The sequence below is a fragment of the Castor canadensis genome, chromosome 16 (genome assembly GCF_047511655.1).
Source record: "Castor canadensis chromosome 16, mCasCan1.hap1v2, whole genome shotgun sequence".
Classification (NCBI taxonomy): Eukaryota; Metazoa; Chordata; class Mammalia; order Rodentia; family Castoridae; genus Castor; species Castor canadensis.
The window spans coordinates 65,900,279-65,920,947 of NC_133401.1; the positions used below are offsets into that span (position 1 = coordinate 65,900,279).

General features: G+C 43.0%; 1 protein-coding gene and 1 pseudogene across 15 annotated transcripts in view; both read right to left on the reverse strand.

Moving 5' to 3' along the window:
* Positions 1 to 155: 155 nt before the first annotated feature.
* Positions 156 to 20,669, reverse strand: part of LOC109677854 (melanoma inhibitory activity protein 2-like) — a 79,140-nt gene continuing 58,626 nt past the window's right edge. For 14 of the 15 annotated variants that reach the window (XM_074057428.1, XM_074057419.1, XM_074057425.1 and 11 more), the window contains 6 exons: positions 18,852 to 19,025; positions 17,876 to 17,969; positions 13,182 to 16,666; positions 12,740 to 12,830; positions 10,530 to 10,624; positions 156 to 9,601 (listed from right to left, as the gene is read on the reverse strand). In XM_074057428.1, the coding sequence (XP_073913529.1) occupies positions 3,743 to 5,227 (1,485 nt within the window). In that variant the 5' untranslated portion in view covers positions 5,228 to 9,601; positions 10,530 to 10,624; positions 12,740 to 12,830; ... (1 more) ...; positions 17,876 to 17,969; positions 18,852 to 19,025 and the 3' untranslated portion in view covers positions 156 to 3,742. The remainder of the gene's footprint in view (positions 9,602 to 10,529; positions 10,625 to 12,739; positions 12,831 to 13,181; positions 16,667 to 17,875; positions 17,970 to 18,851; positions 19,026 to 20,669) is intronic. The other variant, XM_074057421.1, reaches the window with a different exon arrangement.
* On the reverse strand, positions 15,436 to 15,552 carry LOC141418399 (U6atac minor spliceosomal RNA; annotated as a pseudogene).

Consider the following 20,669-nt stretch of genomic DNA (forward strand, 5'->3'; position numbering starts at 1 on the left):
GAAAAGAAGATGGAGGAGGAGGAGGAAGATGGAGGAAGGAAGAAGAAGAGGGGAGAGGGAGGGGGAGGCGAAGGATTAGGAGGAGGAGGGGGAGGGGGAGGAGAAGAAGAAGAAAGAAGCAGCAGCAGCAGCAGCTGAGATTTAAATACCATCTGGGGAGTACAGACACTGGATTCATGAGGGTGCATAGTTTCACCTGCTAAGGATTAAATTTCCTTTTAAGAATAAGGTTTTCTTAAACAAGGAGCCTCTACACTGAGCCCCCAAATGGGCCGAGCCCTTTCTGTCTGAAAGCAAGCCCTTACCACTGCCCCTGGCTTGGGAAAACTCTTCCACATATGTCCATGAGGACAGGTGATCGCCTTGGAGTCCATGGCGCCCGCCAATCACCACGCAGCACACTCTGTCAAGGATGCGCCCATTTCTCAGGGCCTTGGCCTCAGTAGCTCAGGCGTCTAAACTGACCCCGAGGCGAGGGATGACAGTGCTGAACTCCATCAAGTAACAGGCATTTGAAACTTGAAGGCCTGCCATGGCTATGCGACAGCCACTTTCACAAGTACCAAGGTCTCTTTCTAGGCACCTCAGACCTCCATTGCAGTCTGGTCAAACTCTGAATCCTGCTACGTTACTAGCAGACCAAACACTGACCCCACACTCCAACACTCTTACCTGGAAGTCATTGCTCTGATCAACACATCCAGGTGGGAACCTCCAGGATGCTCCATCACTGACCCTGATACCACCTGCTCACTGATGGCAGCAGGTTTATGATTGGCAGGAAACAGGTTTCTGCTTATGCAATTGTCAAAGACTGTCACAGGCCACTGCGTCTAGCCCTTGCCCAGTAGCTCTACTTCACTCCAAAAGGCAGAGCTATTTGCCTTCACTTGAGCTCTTCAATGAGAGGTAAAGAAAACAGTCGATATAAACTGACCTTGCGTATGCCTCAGAAAGGACACAACTCAATCATCTGGAATAAAATGGACTTTTAACAGCCTAAAACTCTCCACTGAAACATGTCCCTGGAATCATAATCTTACCAGAGGCCATCAAACTGCAAATGTGGTAGCCATAATTCATTGCCAAGACCACAAGAAAGCCATAGGCCAGGTACCTTTGGCTAACAAACTGCCTGCTAAATAAGCTGAGGAGGCAGCAACTTTCCTCCCTCATCCCTTTCTACTCTCTCTCCAGTTTAACTCTAGGGAAATTGAGGAGGCCATAGCTAAAGGAGCTCAAGCACCAGACCATCACCTGCTCCTTCCTGGATCTTCCCAATGGAAGATTTCATCAGTCTACCTTTCTTGGAGCCAATTCCTTGAGTGCTCCAAGGGGAAATGTATGGTGTACTTGTGGAAGACTGTTGCTTTTGGGCTAATGGATCAGGACAAATTCAAACTAATATTCATGAACGACCCACCAAGCCTCTCAACTTAAAGAAGAATCCACCCATGGATGGCTCTCAAGGGAAAATATCTGGCCAGTGTTATCCCAAGGTTTCTGCTGATCTTGGGCCCTCTAGTATCTATTTTAGTCCTTTTGCCACTGGTCTGTGCCTTAATGTTCTAACTAGATTTCTTTCTTTTTGTCTCGATGCCATAAAGTTACAAATCAAGCTACAACATGGGCTCCATTCTCTGCTGCCTGACCCTTCAATGCCCCTTAGCACCCTGGCCCAGGCTTCCATACAATTTTAATCCATGTTCAATTAGACTCTGTCATGTCCCCATGGCCTGCACCATCACCCTCTGCCAGAACAAAGTACACATAGGCAGGAACATGACTACCACCCTTCACAGCTCAAAGAGTTACAAGAAGATAAGACATTCTCCCCACTAAAACAAGGATTTGTTCTGTTGTTCTGTCAGGGGGTGTGGAGGAGCTCCCATTTTAAGGAAACATGGCAGACAAAAGCACACTAAGGAACAGATGGAAGGTTCGGGGTGGATCATGTCTGCTGGGCAGAACACAGAAGTAAAAGCCAAGCTTGCAGAGATGTTCCCCCTTGCATTCAGTTCAAACCTTGATCCTGGGAAGGAACAACCAATCAGTATGTGTGCACAAAGGGAGCCAGTCAAAAGTCGCCTAACCAGAGGTATAAAATCTGTTCTCACCCCTGTACCCGCCAGCTATGCTCCTTCCTGTAACGCCCACCACCGTTTCCCCTTTTACTGCTGACCTAAGAAATCTTTGTGTTCTCTGTCTGGGTAAATTCTTTTACCAACCCAAGATTCCCAAACATCTGACAGGAAGGAGTCAGTGCTTTTCAGTAAAAACAGTAAAGCACCTCTTACACAAGTATGTCCTAAGATAACAGTAAGTACCATGTAGCACACATATACCAGGAATGTAGTCATTTGTCATTGTGACCATTATGTACTGTAAACAACTGTACGTGCTACACTTTTACATGACTAGAGCACACTGTTTATGACAGCATCAAGGGAGTAGTGCATTCGCACTCCACCCTTAGGATGACTACCACGTCATCAGACAAGAGAAATTTTCAGCTCAATTGTGATCTATGGGTCTATTATGGTGGAAGAGGTCTGTGTTGGCAGACACATTGCTGTGAGGCCTATGACCACACATTCATAACGTGCAAACATCACCACCATCCATCTCCACAACTCTTTTTTAAAGCATTTTTCCCCTCAGTGGTTGGTAAAAATCCAGAGCCCTTTGCATGCTAGGCCAGGACTCCCCACTGAGCTAGGCTGGTAGCCAAGGAAAACTGAAACTGTCCACTCAGCAGTAACTCCCTGTCCTCTCTAGTAGCCATTCCTGCCTTTCTCAGTTGGTGGTGCAGAGGGAGCCCAGGATCTGTGCATGCTCAGCTCCTGTTCTGCTGCTGCACTGCATTCTCAGCCACGGCCTCTAGGATTTCCACCACCCCGAGTACCTGCGTGTGTGGACTTCCGTCCACATTCGTAGATTGGTGGCGGGGAAGGTGTGGCCAGCGTCCACACCTGTGACTCAAACTCCAGCGTCCCCATCCAGAAGTAGGAACCTCCGCCCTGCTCTGCCCAGGCCTGTTGAGCATGAGCACATGGGGTCCTTAGGAGGGACCAACCAAATGAGGGCAATTCGGATGCTGCATCCCTCCTCTATGTGCGTGGCTCTCACCGCTCTCCTCCCAGGACAACAGTCCCCCTGCTGTTCACTAGGAGGTGAAGAGAACCGGCATCCTGACTGACAGGTGGAAAGGGATGCAAGCTGGAGCAGGTCCAGACTATGTTGATGCCAGGAAGCAATTGGAGGATGCAGAGGAAGGCGCTTGTCTTCAGACCTTCAGCACACCGATCGTAAGATTGGAAATACGGACGTTCAGCAGCAGCACTTTCGGTGCCTATTTCAAACCTTGAGGGCACTTGAAAAAGTACATGCCTGGTCTATTCCCAGGCTTTCCTCACATTTTGGTTCCAGGTGATTTTCTTAGTGGAGACCTCCATGTCCCATGAGGAGAGGCCCATGACCATGGGCCATTCCATGGAAAGATGGTTTCACTCCTCACTCCTGTGCTGGACAGAGGCCTTTGCTGGGCTTGCTGGGCTCACAGCAGCTTGAAAGTCCTGCTTGAATCCTTCCTGCAGCTGGCTGAGGATATACCTGGTCCAACCCCCACACTATGGTGAAAGGATGCACCGCACACGGGGTCCTCTGGCTCTCTGTTGTTACTGTGCCTTTCTCAGCTGTCTGTAGCTTTCACTGAAGCCACTTAGTTGTGGAAGTGAGGGTGTCACTTTTGGCCCCGCACACAACAACACAGTCTTAAAACAGAGTTCACAATCCTCCTCCTCACCCTCTTCCAGCCTTGAATATTCCCGCTGGAAGGCACTGTGGCCACATCGTGGGGCTGCCCGCTGGTGAAGGCGTGTTCATCTGAGGACATTCCCTTAGAGGACATGCCACTCTCTACCTCCCCAGGGGGCGGAGCAGCCGCAGGACCAGGCTGGGGGACGATGCTTGTGGTAGAGACATTCCTTGGCAGGATGCAGAGGGGAACATTAGGCAGGCTGGCTGTTCCTCTGCCCCTGTGCCCTGTCTTGTCATCGGAGGACAACGTGAAGGTCTGAAGAAGGCCAGGTGCACTGGCTCTCCTCCTTGGGGGGGGAGCAAAGGTGGAAGGGTCTGCAGGGGACGGGGTGGGCACAATCTCTGGGCGCACCTGGGGCTTAATTCGGGCTCTGAATGTAACCTCCTGGCACATTTGATCTCTCAACATGAGGTAGGTGGCCATCGCCTCATCAAATTGTCTCTGCAGTAGAGACTGGCGAATGTCATCTGGGTTGTAACCCAGGTCACGCATGGCCACCACGATTGCAGGGTCCGGGTGTTTGGGCAGACGCTCCACAGCTGGACTAGGTGACCCTTCCTCCCCTTGCCTTAGCCAAGGGTGCCCCACGATGTGGTCTACAGTGGGCCTCTCACTAGGGTTTTTCGTGAGCATCTGAACTATGACATTTCTCAAGCCCATAGAAAGGTATCTGGGTATGTCATACCTTAATTTCAGGACTGCCCGCCGCACCTGCATAACAGTCTCCCCTCTAAAGGGCAAGGCTCCCGTCACCATACAGTAGAGGACGACGCCCAGGCTCCAGACGTCCACCTTTCGGCCATCATAGGGTAGGCGCAGGAATACTTCAGGTGCCCGGTGTGTAAAGGCACCACACCAATCTGTGAGCTCCTCTCCAATGGAGTACCTGGTGCCAAGGCCAAAGTCGATGACTTTCACGTTGCCTTCAGTATCAAGCAGGATGTTGTCAGCTTTCAGGTCTCTGTGCACAATGCCTCTGTCGTGACAGTATTTGACTGCACACAGGATCTGCTTGAAAATGCCACGGGCCTTCTCCTCACACAGGCGCTGGGCGTCCTTGATATGCTGTCGGAGCTGCCCTCCGCTCACGTACTCCATGACCAGGTAGACATGGTCCACTGTTTCGATCACCTGAAACAGTCTGATGATGTTAGGGTGGTCCAGTGTCTTCAGTATAGAGATTTCACTCGCAAGGTAGGAGCTTTTCTCCCACTTCTGCTGTAGTTTTACTGCAACCTGGGTTCTCGTGAGGCGGTGGTAGGCAAGTTTCACATGGCCAAAGTAACCTTCGCCTATGGTCCTCAGGAGCCAATACTGAGCCTTGAGGATCTCATCAGGGGACCTGGCACTGAGAGAGCGCTGTGCTGTCAGCCACTCATACCTCTCACTATAGAATGATCCTGGCATCTTTACCAAATTTTAGAAAAGAAACAAATTAAAAAGCCCAAAAGAAAAAATAACCAAGAATAAAAACAAAAAACACTACCTGAGAAAAAAAGAAAATGTAACAGAAAAAGAAACAAAAGAAAACACAATAAAAGAAAAATATCAAATCAAAAGGTAAATAAAAATGAAAAATATTAGCAAAAACAGGCCACAAAAACAAAGACCAAAAAGCAAAATCCCAAAATCCGTCAACCAAGCTTTGTAGTTGTCCAGCAGGTCACCATCCAAGAGCTTCCTGCACTGTATGGACAAAAATCCAGCCCAGGCAAACTCCTTATATACCTGCTGGATGGCAGTTGGCCTTACTAACAATGGCCCCTCGGTGATGTCAGAGAACACGTGAACCAATCACAGCTGGGCACAAGCCACAGAGCTTGTCTTATTGGTCCAAAGACCATTACAAATTTTTTTTTAAAAAAATCAAAAAATAACCTACTCCAACAGTTTCTTCCTTGGTGGTTCATGGAGACTGGTATTTCTCCCTGTGAAGCTGAAGCCAGTGGATGCTTCAATGGCCTCTTCAGTTGGATTCTGAAAATCTGTGATAAATTTTGGCTTTTAAAGACCTCATCCTATCTACACTCGAGGTATTCAATTCCTTTGTCTTTAAACCTGGAGTGATTGACGTCAAACTAATCCTTCGATAGCAGTTGTCAAACTGCCACTGTCACAAAAAGAACTGTTCCCTAAAGCACCATGAAGCACTTTTAACATCTGTTGTGTGAGTGGGGGGGTGGAGAGAGCCCACTTCACCATAATTTCCCTCATCAGATTTTGTATCAGAAGCCTTGGAACCCAGAAGGCAGAGGGATAAAACCATATAGCAGAGAAAAAGTGTTACAGCCCATTTGTGCTGCTGTTACAAAATGCCTTAGAGAGGGTTATCTGTAATTGACAGAAATTTATTTCTCACAGTTGTGCAGGTTGGCAAGTGCTTGATCAAACTTCCCGGAGCTTCAGTGTGCCAAAGTGCTTGTTTTTGCTTTCTTATTCTGACTGTTACTCTGTTACTGTTTCCTCACAAGGTGGAAGGGTAGAAACAGTCTTTGAAAGAAAACAATGTAGCAGACACACTTGCATCCCCCATCCAGATGCAACAGATGAGATTTTACTTTATTTGCTTCAGATCTCTTGTTGTTGCTGCTGTTGTTCTCCTCCTCCAATTCCTTGTCCTCTTCCTCTTCTTGGGGTGGGGGGAGAAATCTTGGGCAGAGTCTCAGTGTGTAGCCCCAGCTGCCTTGAACGCTTGATCCTCCTTCCTGAGCCTCTGAAGTGCTAGGATTATTAGGTGTGCCAACTCCCCTACCTTCTTCTTTTCATTTTTTTTTTTGGCGGGGGGTAATAAGCCACACACCTGCCTAAAGCTCTGGGTCCCATCTTCCCTCCTAGATATTGTCATTTCTGGCTTTTGTTCTGTTTTGACTTTGCAATACTTGGGATTTAACCCAGGGTGCTTCCCACATGCTAGGCAAGTGCTCTACCACAGAGCTACATCCTCCTTGGATATACTTCTTAAGTCGTTCCTTCTTTCCCATGTGTTTATTGACCTTTCATCCAGTCAGCTCACTGAGTTCTTCTTAGGTGAGTGTACCTGCAGACATCCTTGAATTCCATGCAGTCATATGACCCTGCACATAAAAGTACAATTTCTCCTCCATTGTAGTTTTTATCCTTTCATTTATTTTTCTCGTCTTACCATGATGTCCAAGACATCTAGTACAAGGTAGAATGTTACCAGTGATAGGAAGCAGAGTTCTCTCCTGTCTGACCTTAATAGAAATGCCTCAAATATTTCACTGGTAAGGATAAGGTAGGTTTGCTATAGGTATTTGATAGATAACCTTTATCAGGGTTCAGGAAGTATCCTTCAATTCTGAGTTGAAGTTTTTATAAGGAGCAGGGAGAAGGATCAGAAGAAAAAAACAGTAGGCCTGAGTTCTGATAAAGTAGCAGGGAGGTGGGGATGGCATAGTAGAGAGGTAAAACCTGAGGAATCTGAGCGTGGAGAGGGTCACATAACACTGGGGAGGGGGAAAGTCACGTAGCAGTGGGGTAAAGTAGCCTATGGAATTGCATATAACCATATATGGATTAGACTTTGCTTTTTCCTTCTGTAACCTGCTTGCAAGGATATATAAGGTGAGACCCCCTTGTTCTAGGGGCTCAGCCATTGGACAGGAGTTTGCTGGGTCTGTGCCGGCACAATAAAATATTGCTTCCTGCTAAACTGCCTCAGTGTCCCATATCTCAGCTTGAGATTCTCACAACAGTATTAAAATTTTATTAAATACTAGCCAGACACTGGTGGATCATGCCTGTGATCCTAGCTACTTGGGAGGCTAAGATCAGGAGGCTTATACTTCAAGGCTAGCCTGTGCAAATAGTTTGGGAGCTCCCATCCCCAAAATAATCAGAGCAAAGTGGACTGGAGGTGAGATATAGCTCGAGTTGTAGAGCGCCAGCTTTGCAAGTGCAAAGTGCTGAGTTCAATCCCAGTGCCAACAGCAAAAAATTTATCAAAAACTTTTTGTGTTGGCATCTACTGAGATGCTTGAGGTTTCTTCATTGTTAGGTTGACAGATTACATTGAATTTTACTTAGCCAGGGTTGGTTTTTATAGTCACAGCACACTTGGCTGTTCCAGTAGTAGCGCCCCTCCTCCATGAATCCCTATCCCTGTGTCCTTACCTATTCATCACCCCTCCCACATTGATCCAATAAGATGTTTTGGTCAAGATCTGTTGTGACTTGGCCAATGAAACATTACAAAGGTGACAAAGCAGAGGTTTGAAAAGCACTTGTGCACTAGGCTTGCTGTTTTGCTGCTTACTGGGAAACCTTGTGTCACAGGAGAAGGCTGAGGTGACCTGACACAGATGTGACTCAGCTGACAGCCAGCTCCACGGCCAGACATGTGAGGAAGGCCGTGCCATCAGATGGCTGTCACTGCCCAAGGACTCAGGTGAGACCAGCAGAGCTGTCCAGGTGTGCCTGCCTGTGCTGCCAACCACAGAATCACAAGCACAAATAGGTGCTGTTTTCAGATAGTTTTTTGGGGGTGACTTGTTAGACAGCAATAGATAACTGATACAGGGGACATAGAACTATTTGGTTCGTCTGTAATTTTCTCTCTCCCACAAAAGTTCTAGCTGTAGTAATAACCTTTTCCCACATGAGGGGCCAAGTGTCCTTTCTAATTGCTGTCATCCTCCATGCACAGCTTGTGGTACAAGATGATGCTCTAGCTCCTGCCACTGCATCTAAACACCAGCCAAGCAGAAGAGGAAGAGGAGGGAATTTCCTCTCCTACTTCAGTCACTCAGCCTGTCCTTTTCATATTGGTTATTCTTGAGATGGGGGTCTTGCTTTACATCTGGCCTGGACCAGCTCCCCACTAGCCTCAGAGGCTTTCATTATAGTCCAAAAGGAAAAACTCAACAAGGCTCAGCATGTGCTGGGCAGTTGGTTACCCAGAAAAACTTGGTCCTGCCAGCTATGTCAAGAGATCCTAGGTTTTCAAGCCCAGCCGAAACATTTGACAAGACAGCCTTGCCAGCCTGACCGCTAGACCTGTCCCCAGGGCCTCGGAAATGGATGCCAGCTAGAGCACCCACCTCCCAGAAGAGGGAGGGTCCAGGATAAATTTGTTTTGAATCTTGTCTCCCAAGGGTGGAATAACCTAACCCACTGGGGGAGGTGGAGGCTGTGCAGACAATACCTTGAGGCAATAATTCTCAGTCAGGTCCCTGGACCAGCAGCCTAACCTGGGAACTTGCTAGAAATGCAAATTCTCAGATCTCACCAAAAACCTTAATCAGAAACTCCAAAGGTCTGCCCAGCAGACCTTAAAACCTTAGAAAAAAGCCCATATCCAAGCACAAGAAAAAAGAAAGATTGCCAGTCGCTGTGTGTAAGCTTTTAATTAACTTTACTGGAAAGCCAAATTCATGAGTTAGTACGGATCAAATGATTGTTTGCATGGGTTACAAATGAGTCTTTTTTTTTAAACAGAATAAAACAGTGCAAATTATAAATTGTAAAAAGGAAGAAAAACCTTGTTGGTAAAATTCCAGAGAAGCAAGATTTTACACAGCATATTGAAGATCAATAGATATTTTAATTTGAGAACAAGAATTTAATGTTATAGAATTATACACTACTTTATAAAATTAAAATTTCTATGTAAGGGTTATATTAGTAATAGTTAACAAAATCTTGACATCACATTTGGTGGTCTCCTACATAATAGCTGTTGTATATCCTTGATTAGAAGAAATAAGTCTTAAATCTTGACATCACATTTGGTGGTCTCCTACATAATAGCTGTTGTATATCCTTGATTAGAAGAAATAAGTCTTTTAGTCTAATTATTGCAAAACAGTCTATCATTCTCATTGTTCTTAAAGACAATGAAAATACATGCAAATTTTAAAAATGGTAGATATATTTTGATTTTAAAAATACAGCATTTCAGAGGTCCGTGTTTGATTCTCTGTGGTGGTCCTTTGTTTGCTATAGTTTGTTGAGATTACAGTGAAAAACATCTCAACCACCACATTTAAGTCACAAACTTAAATACAACACGAACGTAGGACAAGTTCCCAGGAATTCTGCATTGCTGTGATTTCCTTAACAATACTAAGTCCGATTTCTTCATTTTCACTTGCTATATATGCAATAAGAATTCCTAATATGACCAGGCAGATTCTGTTCTGTCTTCTACCATGTTTTGAAGGAAGTGTGCATTCACTGGACTCTCGTCCCTCACAAGTAAAATGTAATTTTACTGTTGGATAAAATGTAAAGGTAAGAGTGGATCTAGGACTGGAGGTGTGGCTCAAGCAATAGAGTGCCTGCCCAGCAAGCCTAAAGCCCTGAGTTCAAACTTCAGTACTGCCAAAAACAAGAAACAGCAGATTTGTCACAGATTTTTGACCTGCTGTGATAACCATCATATTTATTATACAAATGGCTACTTCTAGAGGTTGTCTCTGAGAACATTTGGTTGATTGTGTGAACTTTGTGTTGTTTAAGGGAAAGTGTATAGTGGAATTGGGACAAACTGTGAAGCTTTTTTGTAACAAGTAATTCCAATAATTGTTTATAAAGCACAAATTAGTACTATCTACTGAAAATAATTATTTTTCTTCTTCTTTTCTATATTTACATAATTTGCATAAGTATTACTTTGTATATATCTGATTCAAAACAGGTTCTTGTCAAGACCAAACAAAGTATGTCACAAATGAAGAACTTGACTTACCTTATTACATAAAGTACTAAGAAAAATGGTCTCTGCTCTCTATGCCATGAGACAAAAGCTATTGTTCTGGCAGACTCTGGTGTATCAAATTCTGTCTGTTAGACAAAACCAACAGTATCCAATCAGACTTAAGTTACGTATCTATTATAAGGACTATAACACTCCTCAAATTTTACCATGCTTATGAATCAATTGCCTGGTGGTTTTGTTGGTCCAGATAGTGAATACTTTTCTTGGAGTTCATTTCGTCTCAGCTGCAAATTCTTGACTCTGCCACTGTTACACTAAAGTGGCCATAGACAATATGTAAGAGAATGGGCACAGCTGTGTTCCAATAAAACCTGAATCACAAAATAGGTGGTGGGCCTCCGTGATCTAAGAGAATGTCCTAACTCTTCTCTACATTTTTATGACCTTTAGAATGAACGGATTTATTCAGGCGGTTATTAACAAACATGACATTTTATTTCCTCATTACTTAAAATACGTGCTCACTGAGTCCAGTAATTTTGTTCAAGGTCTGAAAACCAGGTCTTATGATCCAACTGACAGTGACCAGGGTGTCAATTATCCTAGCTAGAATCTTGACACATCAGTCTTTTTAAATAGCTGAAGCACCTAATGACTCCACCAATATAGACATAGAACCCATCACTTAAAACCTGCCAATATGGAAAAGTGATGAAATAAAACACATATTCCAAAGGTGGCTACAAACTGGTAAGAGGGATTGAAAAATAAAAACACTAAGAAAGATTGTCCATTATTGATTTGAACTTTATAATTCAAAACTATCCAAATGCTATAGATTCTTCAGGGACTATTTCAACTATTCTTTCATAAGCAAGAACATTCTTACTTTACAAGACTATTTGTAGTGACTTGGCCAAGACACATGGCTAGTGATACACAAAGGTCCATTATTCCTATCTTAAGTAACCAATATTAATCCAACTGAAGTGACCACCTGTCATTTGCTAGGTTAAACCAGGGTTTCAAGTAGTTTAGTTCTTACTTCAAAACAGCAATTTAAAAGACCCTGTCAAAGACTGGAGGTATCGTTCAAGTGGTAGAGTGCCTGCTTTATAAGTGTAAAGCTCTGAATTCAAACCCCTGTCCTACCAAAAAAAAAAAAAAAAGACCCTGCTAAGCACCTGCCTGGCAAGTGAGAGGTCTTCAATACAATCCTCTGTCTCTACTCCACCCCCAAAGAAAAGGAGGGGAGAAGAGAAAAGGAAAGGCCCTTCCAAAGACTAAGAAATCATTTACCAAGAACAAAACAAAAAAATGCCACACCAGAATGTGGTTGTAGCTCAGTGGTAGAATGCTTCCCTACAATGTGTGAGGCATAGCACCAGCACTGTAAAAGAGAGAAATAGAAACAGAGAGAGAAAGACAGAGAGAGAGACTCACAACACTAATATCATTTATAGTAAACTCATTTTTTGGTCATTAACTAAATTCATTGCTTTCTCCTCCATATGGAACACTGTCTTACACCCATAAGAAAAGATGGACAAGTCAATGCGAAGTCACACGAAGAATGCCATTCTCTCTTTTTTTGACAGTACTGGGGGATTTCAACTCAGACCTCACACTTGCTAGGCAGGCACTCTACCACTTGAGCCACACTGCCAGTCCTTTTTTGTATTGGGTATTTTCAAAATAAGTTCTCTAGAACTATTTTCCCAGGCTGGCTGCAAACTGTCATCCTCCTGATCACTGCCTCCTGAGTAGCTAGAATCTTAGGCATAAGCCAGTGATAACTAGCTAAGAATGCCAATCTTAGATTAGGAGGTGAGGTAGGAGCATTGTGGGTTCCAGCCCAGCCTGGCCATACAGGATGACACTGTCTCAAAAAAACAGGGAAAAAAGAAGGTCATTAAAATATAATATCAACTGGCATGGTGGCAAGCCCATGTAGTCCCAGGTACTTAGGAGGCTGACACAGAAAGACCATTTAAGCCCATGAGGTCATAGACCAGTAAACACAGCAAGATCCGGTATTGAAACACACACACACACACACACACACACACACACACACAAAAAAAACAAGATGTTTTCATTTGGAAGAGCAACATCTGTGGCACATTTTCTTTTTGGGAGAAATTTGGAGTGTTGATTTCTGATTTCAAAATGTGATAGTCATGTTTTTGCCTCACTTGACATGTCCCTTAAGTCTATAGTCACTGAAGTAAAAGTCTTACCATAGTCTGTGGAATTGATGCATAGTTTGGAATTCCTAGCACTTGGTGGAGAAAACTCTGCACAGTTTTTCCCAGCGCAAAGCATCAGTGCCTGTGAATAGGAGTAAAATTGTTTTAGAGGATGCCTCATAGGAAGTGTTGGCACCACACCTCTGGGAGTATTTTGAAAGGTCAGAAGGATGTGTGTATTTACAGAAATTGGACAGATCGTAACAGGACTAAAAACAACTAGCATTTACCACAATGGAGACAGTGCAATTAGTATTTGCCACAGTGACACCTGGTATGGAAAAAGGCAGTGGTGGGAGAAAATGGCCGACACAAATACATGTAGAGCAAAGAGTACAAGTCTATTCAAGAAGAGAGATACCATGGGGAAGGAAAGCAAATGCTAAAAAGGAACAGTGGTACAGTGGGGGGGTCAGGACGTCAAACTACTCACAGAGCCTGCATCCAGGAGGAAAGCACCATCTCTGCTCAGTTTCTCCGTGGAGAGCTGAAGAACAGGGGGCTAAGGGATGATTCTGTCATTGAGGCTGAGGGCTCCCCGAGGAACTAAGGAGGTGATTACAGCGCTAGACACAGGTAGGAGAGTCACAGGGAAGAACAAAAGCAAGTAAAGGACTGTTACCTCCAAGAGTTTAGGCCTTACTCAGGCCAATCACAGTTATTCATAACAAGAAAAAGATGAAGTTAAAGCTGCGTAAATCCCAAGAAATCCAAATTAACTTCTGATCCTATTATTTCAAAAGCAAATGCAATACATATAATGTTGTAAGGTGAACAAATGAAGTCCAAATAACATCTGGAATTTAGTTAATAACAGTATAGCAATCGATTTGGGTTTAGTGGATTTCACAAAAGTATTATGGGTTTGTGATTTTATTTTACTTTATCTATTTTGATGAATTAATTTTGAGATAGGCTCTCATTATGTAGTCCAGCATGGCCTTAATCTCACCATTCTCCTGCCTTAGCCATGATGCTAACCTCAAAACACTTTTAAACTTTTTGTTATTTTTGACATGGGGTTTGAAATGCAAGTTTCTCATTTATAATTGACTGTAATGCTGTTATCTGAAAACACACACAGGTAAACCTTTCAAAATTCATACTTACCCATTTTGACTAAATATATTTACTTAACCTAGGTAAATCAATCTTATTCACAGTGATAGTTAAAACTGGAAACAGTGTTTATGTCTAAGAATGGAATGGTTTAATTTATGAAGCCATGAAAATGTACGCTTTAAGAGTGAATGCTTAAAAAAAAAAAAAGAGTGAATGCTTACATAAAAGGAAATAACCCCCAAGTGCCGGGGATCAAGTCAGGGCCTCATGCATGCCAGGTAAGCACTCTACCACTGAGCTACACCCCCAGCCCCTGAACATGCTTAATTATGAAATGATCATGATAATGACGATGCTACTGGAGGTGATGATAATAGCTTTATATGGCTTATACGGTGTCTATTACAGCCAGGCATTGTTTCCTAAGAGTTTTACATATTCATTTTATGTTTTAAATCACAAAAACTCAGGACCCAAAATCTAAAGAGAACAAAACTCAAGAGGAAAGTAGAGCTACCAAAGTCATTTACTGCTTTTGTGTTTTCAGAACACAGCTTCCTATTGTTTGGAAAATCTATTTTTTTCACTTCTGTGATGATTCTGGGGCTATTAATCACAGTGCCTAAAACTTCTGACCTTGGGGACATGGGGAGCAGAAGAGACAAGACAAATACAGCCAGTGAGGAATTTCCTCAGTGGTTTCCAATGTGAACTGAAAAAGAGCTGTGTCCATCTCAGATGGTGAGAAAGGGAAGATAGCAGTGGCTATTTTCTAGGCTGATAGAAAAAACTGATCGGAAAGAGGGAAACTGATGGAGAATCTACTAGGTTCTGGGTATAACCTGCACTTGCAGCTCCTGTGGTTTGTTTTCTTGTGATTTTTTACATTTATATTTTGGCATTTCTGGAGATCAACCTGGGGGCCTCATGCACAAGGGCTCTGCCCTGAGCTACACTGCCCTCCAAGGCCCTTGTGATTTTAGAGAGGTTTCCTAAGCTGGAGGTGTGGCTCAAGTGGTAGAGTGCCCACCTAGAGAGGTTTCCTGTTTAAACTTCTGGGGAGTCAATGTGTCCTGATACACTCATCACCGAAGTGTTAATACTGGTTATCTTAGAAAGTACTAGGAATGCTTTACTTCCTTTCTCTCTCTTTTTTGTGGTACTGAAATCAGGGCCTCATACTTGCTAAGCTGGCACTCTACTGCCTGAGCCACACCTCCAGCCCTCCTTCATTCTTTCTGATGGTTCCTATAATATAGACATTAAAAAAACTACACTTAAAATTTTATGTTAATTTGTTATGCTGCTATTTTTCAATGGGAGGAAAAAAAAATAAAACTAAGCCAGGTATGGTGGCAAAGGCCTGTAATCCTAACACTCAGGAGGCTGAGGAGGATCCAGAGTTCAAGGCCAGCCTAGGATGCAGTTAGACCTTATCTCAAAAAAAAAAAAAGAGAGAGAGAGGGAAATGTAAGTTTAGTTAATTGAACTTATCAACTAAATAAGGTTAGTTATTTTGTAATACAAATTAATAATGTTAAGTACAGTTTTCATTTGTAAAAAATTACCTCCTGTTTCTCCTTTATGTGATGGTTAATCTTAACTGTCAACTTTTAAAATTTTTTAACCATGGTTAGATGCCATGAAGTAGGCGGCAATGTCTTCACCATGTGGGTGTTGTCAGGCCCAAGGGCCCCTTCATCCTTGTCAAGGGAGTGCTAACCTATCCTGTCATATACCTTAAATGTCACTTTGACTGGATTGAGAAGCACACAGGAGACCAGTGAACACACCTCTGGGGCGTCTGAGATGGTGTTTGCAGAGACGATTACATCATGAGCTCTCTGGATGGATTAAAACTCCTTAATTCATTCATAGTTTGATGTCATTACTGGGGGGAGGTGAAGGTGGGTGGTGGGACGTGGTTGGAGGAAGAAGGTCCCTGGGGTGTCCTTGAAGGGAATATCTTGCCCTAGCTGGTTCCTGTGTTCCTTTTCTCTGCTCCTGGCTGCATGATGGGAACTGTTCTGATCCACAACACCTCTCCACCATGATGGACTGACACCTCTGAAACTGTGAGGTAGAATAAATCTTTCTTCCCTTAGGTCATTTTTGTCAGATATTTTGTCACAGAGATGATAAAAATAATGAATACAAAAGGTATCTTACATTTTTTTAAACTTTGAAAGATTTTAACCAAAACATTACTCCCAATCAGTATACGTCTTAACTTGAGCACAATTTTAGATTGTGATGTAACATTTTTATGTTTATTACTTTAATAAATCTATGGCAATAAATAATAAATAATATGACTTCAATAAATTTTCTATCAAAAGCAAAATATTACAACTCAGATACTTTTTTTTTAATCCAGATATCATTACATTGAACATTGACCTAAAGTGCTCAGATATGAGTTCACTCTCACCACACATCTTCTAGATTAATTTGTGTAAATAAACAGGAGGTAAAGGTCAACTTGACACTCTGTATTTCTTGCATCTGTTCTAGAGACTTCCCTTAGGAAACTGAAATAAAGGTACCATTTCAGGAGCATCCCTGAACCAAAATTTCTCTACATATAACTAGCAGAAAGATGAAAAAATATAAAGCACTAGACAACAAACAAACCTGTTCTCATTTCTGCACTGGAATGAGGATGATTCAGCTTTGAAGCCTTCAAGAAAAAGCCACTAAAAAAAGGAATCAATCTTACATCATCTGTTAGAGTGTCAACTCTATACAAACTGGATGTGTAACGAGCATAAGGTGAACCAGGGGCTGGGTTTTCACTTGACACACAGCAAAAATGTGTTCATCCAGACGCACATTTGTCCCAGTCCAGAATGATTTCTGTAATGAAAAACAAACCCCATGCCCACCAAAAGAAGACATTTAAAAAATACAGAATTTTGTAAATGTCAGAATTACCAAATTTACTGTGAATTATTCTAAGAAGTCGTATACATGTATTAACTTGTGTCTATAGCCTCACCTAAAAGCCTGGAGCAATTAATGAACTGACCATGGCAAAGCTATGTGATCTTCCTGGGGAGAGCCTATCAATAAAATAGGTTTACTATCTACCATGACATACAATGACAGTGATGTAACAATCCAAGCAGCATCAGAAGGACGTCAGTACGTAGCAGATGACAAATGCACATATGAAGAGCTATTACCACTAAGTGTTCTACCAATGCTGCATGATAATGAGTGGTGGCTGTCTCTGTTTCTCCCACACTTAGAGAAACTAATCAATATACCAAAGCTTGCAAATCAATGATGAAAAGTAGTAATACAAATGATGACTGCTAAGTACAAGAGAGTTCATAAGCAAGAGTGACATTTAAATCGTGTATTAGCTTCATGGAGAATGATGACGTTTTGAGGTAAAGGTTTCCAGGGGACGACGGAAAGGGGTAAAAGAGGCAGAGAGAACAGGAATGAGATAGGACTAAAGCAAGGGCACTGGCTAAATAAAAGACAATGAGGAACCCTGGGGGAAACGCAGTTTGAGAGGGACAGGAGATCACTGCTGATGTGTCATAGTGACGCACCTCAGCTTTAACCTCCACTCTGACCAACATGGACCTGTCACGTGTCCTGGCGGTGCCCTTGCTGGGTCACTGTCCTCAGAACCAGCTGGGCTTCTGATGCCCACAAGCACCTGCACTTGTGCAGCCACCTACTTCCCAGGGCTGCAGAGCATCAGTGCTGTGGGCACAGGGCCTGGGCACTGAACTTCCTGTGTCCTGTTACACACTCTCTGCCTGACAAAACCAACTCTCTTCCTTTCTCTGTTTTTGCTTTTCCTTCCTTTTTTATGTCCTTCCTTCTTTTTCTTTCTTTCTTCCTAGTACTGGCGTTTGAACTCAGGGTCTTACCCTTGCTAAGCAGGTGCTTTACCACTTGAGCTATGCCACCAGTCACGTTCTGATTTAGATAGGGTCTTACACTATTTTGCACTATTGACAGCAATTCTCCTATCTGTGCCTCCTGCATAGGTGGGATCACAGGTGGACTTCATCATGCCTGGCTTGTTCATGTGAGAACACACACCTAAAGATTATGAAGTGTAGTCTGGGCAGCAGCTTGGTGGTAGGTGCTGGGCAACATCCAAACATGCATAACGCCCTGGCTTCAATCCACAGCACTGGGGAAAAAATGAGAAGTATAATGTTGCTGAAATACTGCAGGGACCAGGAAGAGAAAACAAAACAAATGAACTTATGTGTGTACCTTCTTCTGAAAAAAAAAAATTCTTTTGTTTTGTGGTATGGGGGCTTAAACTCAAGGCCTTCACCTTGATCCACTCTACCAGCCCTGTTTTTCTGAAGGGTTTTTCGAGACAGTCTCCCAAAATATTTGCCCAGGCTAGCTTCGAACTGCGATCTTCCTGATTTCTACCTCCTGAGTAGCTAGGATTACAGGCGTGAGCCACCGGTGCCTGGCTTTTAAAAAAATTAATTTTTTAAATTGGTAACAAATTATAAGTGGATATATTTATAGAGCACAAAGTGATATGATATAGTATACAATGTGGAATGACTGAATTGAACTAAAAGACAATCCATCACCTCAAATGCTCATTTATTCCTGATGTGTAGTTGTACCCTTGACCAAGATCTCCCCATTCGCCCTCCACCAGTCTCTATTCTCAATCACCATTCTGTTCTCTGCTTCTATGTGTTCACTTTTGAAACTTCTTACTTGTAAGTGAGAAGATGCAGTATACGGTGGCTTTTTGAGTCAGCAACAAAACATGTAATTGTTCTTTTGGAAAACTATCATTTGAGTGGCTGCAGACATCCCTGCACAAGTAGTGAGCATCTCTCATGCACAGGGCATGTGCAAAATCAGTTACTTGTAACCTTCTTTAGCTATAAACCCCTTAAGGTTCAAAGAAGAGGTAAGGTCCCTGTCCTCACCACATTCAACTGGCATAGAGACACAGAAGCAATGTTAGGGAATCACAGGGTAAAAGTTTGGGCTTTTGACATTTTCACCATGCTGTTTTCTGGTTTTGTTTTCTTACCTGTTTAAGGAGAGCCAACACAAAAAGTGGGAAAAGCCGCAAAGAGAAAGGGACCATGAGCCCAGGCTGCTGGTTACTGAGGACTGAAGAGTGGTAAGCTACCAGAGTCGATGAGGGCATTCACTAGAGCATCCCGGGTGTCACTCAGACTGGCAGTGACAGACCTGTCCACAGCTAATGGAGGTGAGGGTGGGACAAAACAGACACAAGGCAGCTTAGCAACTCCACTGGTAAGAATAGGAGAAATAATTTTAAAAACTGTGTTAAGTCTCTTTCCAATTTACACTACACACAATTAGTGAAAACACAGCACATAAAAGCATGCTCTAGAGAATCTAACCAACTTCTGTTCAAATGGCCTTCTGCCACTTCCTAGCTGTGTGACAATTTGGAAAGTGACTTAACCTTCCTGTCCTCAGTTTCCTTATTTGAAAAATGGGAAAACTACATTCCATTGACTCTAAAATTTTAGTCCACCATGTTATTTGTATGACACTGAGAAAGTTTTTCTAAGAAACATTCTGAAATTCAATACAACAGTTTACTGTCATATAGTTCTTACTTACAGTCACAGACTTAACAGAGTTATTGAGGCAGATTTTCACCTCTTACCCCACTCTGTTTATATGTATTTCTGCATACTCAAGAAAATTTCAGTAGTGAACAAAGTGCAATTCTTTTGAAGATTTCTCAACTGGCAACTTCCCGACTTCATGCGCTATGAAAAATATATTCAATGGAGGGATGTTATTTACTGCACCAAAATTTGCATAAAGAAGGGACTACTGCTACCTGGTCAACAGCAACCCTAAGGCTTCATCAGTTGAAGATATGCTCTCATCCTAATGATGATAAAACAAATGGGGTTGAATTAGGGTCTTTTCTGGCTGGCCTTGAACTGAGATCTTCCTGCCTCTATCTCCTGAGATCTTCCTGCCTCTTATCTCCTGAGATTGCAGGTGTTCCACCTTGACTGGCTCAATACATATTACTTAAAAAAATAAGGACAGTGACCCTCAAATTTCCTAGGAAACCATCTTCAAATTCTTTTTCTTTTTAAATGATCCTTCCACACAGGTTCATCTACAGAAACCTTGTTATGACTTTTACTTCCTCTAGATAGTCAAGTTCAACCGTCTTCTCAGTGCTCGACCTGGGCCATGGGCCAACCCCGGTGGGGTCGATCTGAGGGCCTCACTAAACCATCCAATCGGTAGTAGCAACAGGTGGTGTGTACTTATTTATTTATTTGTTTATTTTTGGATGCTGAGGATGGAACCCAGCATTCTAGGCAAGCGTTCTATCAATTAATCCTTTTTGTTGGTTTCTGAAGATAAGAGTCTTGTTATGCAGCCAGGCTCCTCAAAGAAATGTGATCCTCCTGCCTCAGTCTCCTGAGGCAGCACCCAAGAAGCTAGAATTATAGCTGTACACCACCACACACATCTACAACCTTCAAGTCTCTAACAACATGTAAGAATACAGTGCAGGGTGCTGGTGGCTCACACCTATAATCCTAGCTACTTGGGAAGCTGAGATCAGGAGGATCAAGGGAAGCCAGGTCAGGCAAATAGTTCACAAGACCCCATCTCCAAAATAATCAGACCAAAATGGACTGGAGGTGTAGCTCAAATGGTAGAGCTCCTGCTTTGCAAGAATGAAATCCTCAGTTCAAACCCCAGTCCCACACACACACACACACGCACACACACACACATACACACACATAAAAACTACACTGAGGCTCCATGAATGAAAATTTTCCCTATAGAAAACAGGTATCTATTTCTGTGAAAGACACACTAGAATCTGAAGTAA